General features: G+C 33.6%; 1 protein-coding gene across 1 annotated transcript; it reads left to right on the top strand.

Annotated features, from left to right (window-relative positions):
- Positions 1-2,875: 2,875 nt before the first annotated feature.
- On the top strand, positions 2,876-6,618 carry LOC104086229 (protein SMAX1-LIKE 3-like). Its single transcript, XM_009590437.4, has 4 exons — positions 2,876-4,174; positions 4,730-4,970; positions 5,270-5,861; positions 6,056-6,618. The coding sequence occupies exons 1-4, from the start codon at positions 2,997-2,999 to the stop codon at positions 6,433-6,435; spliced, it is 2,391 nt and encodes a 796-aa protein (XP_009588732.1). The 5' UTR covers positions 2,876-2,996; the 3' UTR covers positions 6,436-6,618.
- The last annotated feature ends 2,516 nt before the right edge of the window (positions 6,619-9,134 follow it).

Genomic DNA, 9,134 nt, shown 5'->3' with positions numbered 1-9,134 from the left:
ATAATAATAATTATACGATACTTTAATAGTGTATTTCAGCTTGCGAAGCTAATTGATAAATTAGAAAATCCTTGAAATTTAATGAATTATTATTCCTGCTTGTTAAGGAATTAATTGTTATTCCTGTAAATGAGATTTAATTGATAAATTGGAAATTATTTGAATTGAAGGAATTTAATTAATATATTGAGGATTGTTGCATTTGAAGGAATTTGATTATTCTCACTGGTTAAATAAATATTTATAAATTCTGTGAATCATGTTGATTTAAATATTCTAGTTGTATTTCAATTATTATTATTGACCCATAATGAGTGTCAAAGTCGGTCATCTCGTCTCTACCACTTCGAGATTAGGCTTGATACTTACTGGGTATACGTTGTTTACGTACTTATACTATACTTGCTGCACTTTTTGTGCAGGACCTGAGGCAAGTACTAGTGGGGGACCTATCATCTTACACCCACGCTATCCAGGGGCATAGTGGTGAGCTGCCTTTCTGAGCCGTTCTGCAGCTACTAGTGTCTCTCCTTGTATATTTATTTTTTATTCTATCTATTTTATTTCAGACAGTGTTGGAGGTTTTGTATAATATACTAGATGCTCATACACTTGTGACACCAGGTCTTGGCACACACATTGGTAGAATTTGGGTTTTATTATTTTTTTGATTTTAAATTTTATCAATGTATGCTTAATTTACTAAGTTGGCTTGCCTAGTCGTATTGTTGGGCGCCATCACGACCTATAGGTGAAATTGGGTCGTGACATTATCCCCAACTAAAGTCGCATGTAGAGTTACCTAGGGATTATCCTTCGGATTAACATAGAATTTTTTTCCATTTTCTTTATTTGCTTACCTGCGGATTTTCCTACGAAAATGTACTTGCCGATTTATTTATGCGGGTAATTGCCTAGGTAATATTTTGGCGCATAATGACGTCGAAATCACAAGTAAAATATTTTAAATTTAGGAATTCTAATGTTTCCCATGAAAATCCGCAGGTATTATCTGCAAATAAAATCCCCACGTAAAATTTGCATGTAATTAGCACTTTTCTTGTAGTGAATTCTACAGATTAGTTGTTAGACTGACTATGTTATATGTGGTGGAGTGTTGGGCAATGAAGAACTCTATTGTAAAGAAGATAAAAGTGGCAAAAATGAGGATGCTGGGATGGATGTGTGAGCATAGTAAGAGAGATATAATCAGGAATATATGAAGATATTCGGGTCAGGGTGGGAGTGGCCTCCATGGTGGACAAGATGGAAAAGTGCGACTGAGATGATTTGGGCATGTGAAGAGGAGAGGCCTAGACGCCCCAGTGAGAAGGTGTGAGCGGTTTGTTATGGTGGATCTTACGAGAGGTAGAGGTAGACTGGAGAAGTATTTGGGAGAGGTAATTAGGCATGACATGTCACATCTACAGCTTACCGAGGACATGACCCTTGATAGGAGGGTGTGGATATCAAGTATTAGAGTAGGAGGGTAGTAGGTAGTCGAGCGTCTTCCTTTCCATACCAGTAGTACTAGTATGTATTCTCCTATTTTCATATTCTTAGATTTGTATTACTACGTGATGTTTCTTTCGCTTCGGTTATTCTATTCCTTTGCTGGTGCTACTGCTTCGTCTATGGCTTCTACAATACCATATTTCTTTTCATTATTTTGGTGTTTATGCTTTACTTGAGCCGATGGTCTATTGGAAACAACATCTCTACCTCCACAAAAGGTAGGAGCAAGGTCTGTATACACACTATCCTCCCGAGACCTCACTTTGAGGGATTACATTAGGTATTGTTGTTATTGTTGTTGTTGGCAGCGTATCAATATTACATCCAAAATTTACTATTTTTTACACCTCTTAAATTATAATCTTATACAATTGACACATGAAAAAAGCAAAAAGAACAAAGAAAAAAAAAAGACAAGAAGACCAACTCTATGCAAATAAAACTAAAGTACGACACAAAATTTAAAGACATCAACTTTTGGAGAATATTAAACTAATCATCCAAAGAAAGGTTTGTTCTTTATTCTTGAGTCTTAAAGGAGAAATCCAGAGATCAGATTGTATTACTTAGTAGGAAGCTTGAACTAGAAAAAAAAAAACACATTACCCAATTCTTTCTAACAGACAGGCAGTCTTCATGTATCCTTTAAACTCTTTCCTTTGATCTTTTCTCTTTTACTATCATTTCTCTTTTTCACCAAAGTTCTGATGAAGATATCTACTACTTCTTTCGTTTTAATTCATGAGTCATAATTTGATTGGTTTTGGATTTTTTTGATTTTTAAAAAGTACTTTTGAAACTCAAGATCTTAAATATGATATGCTAATAATGTAATTATAAAAGTATGCCATTAAAGATGGGTATTTTCCATTGTATTTGTCACTAGCTCTGGCTTGTACATATATGGGAAAGCTAAAGTGACATGATTTTTCGATAGAGTTTAAATTATATATATGGATAATGTAAATTTTCTTACAATATCAGTTCGATTTAATCGGTAATAACAATTTATGTTATTTTTCAAGTTATTAAACCAAGTTTGACATGAAAAATATTATTATAGGTCAATTTAATATTACACTGTCAATTAACGAAACACATAAACTCAATTCATAAAGGTTTTAGTGCGCTATATTAACTACACATTACTTGGATAATATCATATATGAAGTATTAATTACTTTCTATAAAAGATTAGGCAGTCCAACTTCCAGTAATCCAATCCACCTTTATCCCTTAGAAAAGCCAAAAAGACAATAAGAGAGACAATTTAGCTTTGCCTCACATGCTTTCCACTTTTTCATACAAAACCAACAACTACAAGAAAGGCACAAAACCCCCTCTTCCAAACCTCTATTAATTCCCTTCACTTCTCCACTTACCAACAATTCACATATCTCTTCTTTACTACCTAATGAAATTCAAGAATTCAAAAAATATACTTCTCCATCTTTGATCATACAAAAACAATAGAGCCAAAAATGAGAATTGGTGGTAATTATGCTTTCCAACAAGCACTAACTACTGAATGTGCAAACATAGTAAAACAAGCTTTGAACTTAGCTAAAAGAAGAGGTCATTCCCATGTCACTCCTCTTCATATAGCTAGTGCTATGTTAGTTTCCTCTTCAGGGCTTTTAAGAAAAGCTTGTTTTCAATTACATTCTCATCCACTTCAATACAAAGCTCTTGAACTTTGCTTCAATGTGGCACTAAATAGGTTACCTACCTCTGTTTCTAGTCCTGTTTTTGAGCCTCATGCTCAAAATCCTTGTCTTTCTAATGCTTTAGTTGCTGCTTTTAAAAGGGCACAAGCGTATCAACGTCGTGGCTCAACAGAAAACCAGCAGCAGCAGCAGCCTATTTTAGCCCTTAAAATAGAAATAGAACAGCTTGTTATTTCAATTCTTGATGATCCAAGTGTTAGTAGAGTAATGAGAGAAGTTGGTTTTTCTAGTATCCAATTAAAAACCAATATAGAACAAACTATTTCTATAAATAGTTGTTCTAAAAGTGGTGGTGTTAGTACAAAACCAATTGTCCTAGGAACTTCCAACATGTCTCAAACAACATTGTCACTTACCAAATTAGGTGATCAAGTGAGGAATGATGATGTAATGAGTGTAATAGAAGCAATGATAAACAAGAAAAGGAAAAACATAGTTATTTTAGGAGAGTGTTTAGCTACTGCTGAAGGGGTTATTAGAGGAGTTATAGATAAGTTTGATAAGGGAGAAATATCATTAAATATGAAACATGTGCAGTTCATAAGTGTCCCACTTTTTACACTGAGAAATGTCTCAAGAGAAGAGTTTGAGGTCAAACTTGGAGAGCTTAGGACTTTACTTAGAAGCTATGTAAATAAAGGGGTTGTTTTATATTTAGGTGATCTAAAATGGATATCTGAGTTTTGGACTAAATACAGTGAGCAAAGTAATAATACTAGCTATTATTCTGCTGTAGAGCATATGATAATGGAGCTAAGTAGATTATTATGTGGTGGAATTAGGGAAAATGGAAGGCTGTGGCTTATGGGGATTGCCAGTTTTCAAACTTACATAAAATGTAAAACTGGCTGTCCTTCTCTACAGACTCTTTGGGATCTTCACCCTCTTACAATTCCTGTTGTCAGCTTGGATCTTAGCCTAAATCTTGAGAGGTATATATTTCCTAAACATTTCCCCTTATTGTTACCATTTATAAAATGGAACTGCCATTTTTGCATGTCTTAAACTTTCATATATTGATACTAACAACAAATCCAGTGAATTCTATAAGTGGGGTTTGGGGAGGGTAAGATGTACGCAGACTTACCCCTACCCTGGAAGCGCAAAGATGCTGTTTCCGAACATATACTGACAGAGGCGGATCCAAGATTTAAATCCTATGAAGTGTAAAAGAATTTTTAAACTATGATCAAGTAACCTAAAAGATAACTGCAGGTAACCATTCACTATAAGTGCAATTTAACCGGAATAGAAAATAAGGCAAATTACTCGCTACAACATGTTAACATATATTGATAGAGTAAAACTTCTGTACACCGTCAATGTCTATAGGTTAATCCTTGTTGCATTACTTTTCAAGAAAGAAAAAGTAAAAGTAAAAAGAAAAGCAATATAAGTGTCTTTTTTTGGTTTATTTTCTTCAAGTTTTCTCTTTGACTAATCATCATCTTAATTTTTATTTACACTTTCTTGTTTCCTATCTCCAGTGATTTGCATAGTCAGTTTAGAAACAAGACAACAGTAGATGGTTCAAGCTGGTCACTTGCTAGAGATGGAGTGAAGAAGCAGCTAACTTGCTGTGCTGATTGTTTGGCCAACTTCAATAGAGAAGCTAAAAGTATTAATGTAGTCAAAACTGAGTCTACTACATTTTACAGCAGCTCAAGTTTGCCTTCTTGGCTCCAAAAATACAAGGAAGTGAATAGACAAGATAATAACAACAATCAGGTTTTCAATTATTCCCTTAACAATCCTTGTTTAAGTATGAAATCTTGAAAACCAAAAATGTTTTCTAAAGGTATTAAAATAGTATTTGTGCACTAATAGTGTAAAGATTCTTTTACAATATCAATACATTTTTATTCATGATAACACGTGAGTTACCATTTTTACAAGATTACCTATTTTCTTACTATAAATATAATTACGTGTAATCACCTTATAATGATCTGTTGTGTAATAATATGTTACGTATGTTACGTCGTCAGTGCATATAACTTAAATTCAACTTTTTATTCGTGTTGCAGGAATCTGAAGAAATGAGAAATCTTTGCAACAAGTGGAACTCTATTTGCAATTGTGTTCACAAACAATATCATAACTTTTTGGAGAAAGGCTTTGGCACTCTATCTTCATTACCATCTCCTTGTTCCTCTACTTCAATATCTTCATCAAACCAATCAAAGAAAGAACACCAATTCTTGGATACAAAGCCTGAGCTTTTATCCAATCCCAATTCAAGTCCTAATTCAGCTTCCTCAAGTGAAACAAGTGGATACAATATTATGGATTGCTTAAATAGGTTCAAAGAGTTTAATTCAGAGAATATGAACATCATTTGCAAGGCATTGGAGAAAATAGCTCCATGGCAAAAAGATATAATCCCTGATATAGTAAGCACAATTCTTCAGTGTAGAGGCAAAAAGGAAGAAACTTGGCTCTTTTTCTTAGGTGCTGATTCTGAAGGAAAAGAGAAAATCTCAAGGGAGTTAGCTAAAATTATCTTTGGCTCTCAAGATAACTTCATTTCCATTGGACTTAGCAGCTTCTCATCATCAACATTAAAGGCTAATGATTCAACTGAAGAAGTCAGTAATAAAAGATCTAGGGACGAGCAAGGTATATACGTAGTATTGAATTGTGTGATCACTTCATATAAAAGTTTAAGCAGTTACAAAGAGTAACTTTTAATTACTTTATTATTTTATGTCTCAACATGCTCCGCATGAGTGGACCTGATTCTTTTTCCAGGGTCAAACACATAGATTTGTTTTTTATATTTTTAATTATTTAATTATATTATGTCTCAACAGGTAGGAGTTATCTTGAGAGGTTTGCAGATGCAATCCAAGAAAATCCGAGCCGTGTGTTTTTAATGGAAGATGTGGATCAAGTTGATACTCTCTCACAAAAGGGTATTAAAAAAGCTATTGAAACTGGAAGCTTTACACTTCCTGACTGTGAATTAGTGTTTGTTAAGGATTCCATAGTTATTTTTAGTTGTGAGGAGTACTTTAGGTCTTCAGTTTCAAGACCCTATTCTCCTACTACTATTGAGAAGAGTAATGGTGATGTTGAAGAGGAAAAGAGAGAAAATGCAGCTTCATTGGATTTGAATATTGCCACTGAAGATGATATTGGAATTTTGGAGGCAGTGGACAAACAAGTCATGTTCAATATTCAACTCTTGTGAGAATTAAGTGAGAAAAACTCTAAGCTTCCCCCACCCTAGGCTAGGACTACTTTTTGGTACTTTTTTTTTTGTTTTTCTTTAATTAAGATCCCTTTGATTAGATGAAGAGTTTAATGAAGAACAAAATGTATATTAACACCTCTTTGATCTCTTTAATAAACTGCTGAGTTTTTAGCTTCCATACACTTCTGAGTTATATCTTCTTTCTTCTTTCATATTTTATGTTGTACTTCCGTTGTTCAAAGAAAAAAAAATACTATTTCCTTATTAGTCGGTTAAACAAATGAATGACACTATTATAATTTATTTTTTTTAAAAATCTTAATTTGAATTTTTCATTTTACACTGAATGACAAGTTTTATAGTCGCACAAATGTTATGACATGTTTAAAATCATAAATTATAAAAGTCCTATAGCTAGTCATACAAATGTTATAACATATATAACACCACAAATATCAAATTAGAATTTTTAGCCGATGAGGAGAGCTCAGTGAGAGCTAGAGCACCACTCTCAGCTTCTGTCCGATTGAAATCATCAAAAAATCATAGGTCGGAGTGCACGTACTAAGACTAAGACTAAAATTTCTTGTCCAATCAAACTATACCGTATAAATTGAAATGGAGGGAGTATCTTATTTGAATCAATCAGTTATCGTACCTTTTGTACTCTTCTTATTCCTTTTTCTATCTTTTTCCTCTTCGGAAGAGGTTATCTTTTCCTATTACAAACACTAAAAAATTGAGTTATCACTTTTATCACCTTCAGATACTGTTCGTGAACTTATAAAAATCTTTGAGGAAAATAATGTGAATAGACAAGATTGGTTTTGTGTTTGTTCATACAAAAAAACCATTGAATTGATCCTTTCAACTTTGAGCAAAGGTAAAGTAAAAAGGAACAAGTAGTGGTCGATTTAGGTATTCCATGCAAAAAGAGACGAAAATGAAAGCGAAAGATCAACAACATCCATGCACGTCAAGAAATATAAGTATCTCTTTCTTACTCCTATTTTCCCAAAAGATTTAGATTTAAATTTTATATTGTGACAGTATAAAATCTTTTTATACCATGAGCTAGTGTCATTTAAAGCATAAGGATTAACTAATTATATATTATAATTTATATTATCAATATAATTTAAACGGTGATAGTAGATTATTACTTTATTTTTTAAATTATCATACCAGACTAATTATAAAAAGTTACCTGTACTGTAGGTCAATTTATTCTGATGGAGTTATAAATGTTACTCTAATTGCTTACCATTTATTTTGGTAACCAACCAATGCTTTTCAAATACCTCCAACTACCTTTTAAGTAATTTGATTGTGTAACTAAATATAAGACTTAACTCTATTTGGAAAAAAAAAATCATTTCCTAGAATATAATTTTCTTTTATCTCGCGCCAATCTTCATATTCAGTGTTTTAAAAGGCGTTTTCGGGGCGAGCCCTAGGGCAAGGCACACCAAAAACGGTTCGAGGCGATGGTGTGGGGCGAAAGTCTCAAGAGGCGTACGCCCAACAATTCGGGGCGTACGTCCGGGCATTCGGAGCGCATTTTTTTAGTGAGGCGTAAGCCCTAGAGACTTTTTCAAATTAAAATAAAATTTGTTGAATAAGTCCTTCATATAATACCCAAGTTCTCAAAATCCAGCTTGGTAATTACTCAAAAGTTTTAAAAAGGAACTGGGTATTAAATTTAAAATATATACCGCTAGTAATTACTCGAAACCCAAATTCATGGTCTTTTCCAATTATCTTTTCCGCTAGTCTGCTAATATCTCCCAGAAGCAACGAATATTTAACTTGTTTTTACAAATACAAAGAGAACTCAATTCCCCTTCATAGCAGCAAGTTCAAAGTTCAAATTGCAGGTTAGTTGTGATGACCCAAAAGGTTATCTTTAAATTTAATAATTAATTATGTATTCTAAGACCTCGAAAATACTATTTTATCATTTCTCGACTTGCGTGCGCTGTCCGTATAATTTTTCAGAAAGTTTTTATGTGAAAAATGGATTAAAATGTGAAATAGAGCTTTAAAAACTCAACTGAGTTGACTTTGGTCAATATTTTGAGCAAACGGACTCGGATCACTATTTTGATAGTTCCAGTAGGTCTGTATCGTGATTTAGGACTTGGGCGTATGCCCGAAATTTAGTTTGGAGGTCCCTAGCTCAAGTTATGGGCATTTAACGGAAACTAAAAATTTAAAGGCTAAAGATTTCCAAAGTTTGACCATGGATCGGGGCCATAAAAATCCGATTCTGGAAATTTGAATAGCTCTGTTATATCATTTATGACTTGTCTGTCAAATTTGGTGAGAAACAGAATTGATTTGACGTGATTCGGACGTTCAGTTGTGAAAATAGAAGTTTTAAAGTTTTCTTAAAAATTTCATTTGATTTGGTGTCCGATTCGTAATTTAAGGTGTTAAATTGGTGTTTTGATCACGCGAGAGAGTTAGTATGAGATTTTTGGACTTGTGTGCATGTTTGGTTTAGAGCCCCGAGGGCTCGACTGAGTTTCAGATAGCCTACGGACTATTTGAACTTTAAGAAAAATCTGTTTTTTAGCTTCTGCTGTCATCTGGTACGTTGTGCTTTGCGATCGCGAAGCCATTCATGCGATTGCGAAGAGGAAAGTTGGACTGGCACATTTTGTACTTCGCATTCGCGACCGAGGTCACGCGTT

The sequence above is a fragment of the Nicotiana tomentosiformis genome, chromosome 5, assembly GCF_000390325.3.
Source record: "Nicotiana tomentosiformis chromosome 5, ASM39032v3, whole genome shotgun sequence".
Lineage (NCBI taxonomy): Eukaryota > Viridiplantae > Streptophyta > Magnoliopsida > Solanales > Solanaceae > Nicotiana > Nicotiana tomentosiformis.
The sequence above is the reverse complement of the archived record's forward strand: the minus strand, read 5'-3'. Positions and strand labels throughout refer to the sequence as shown.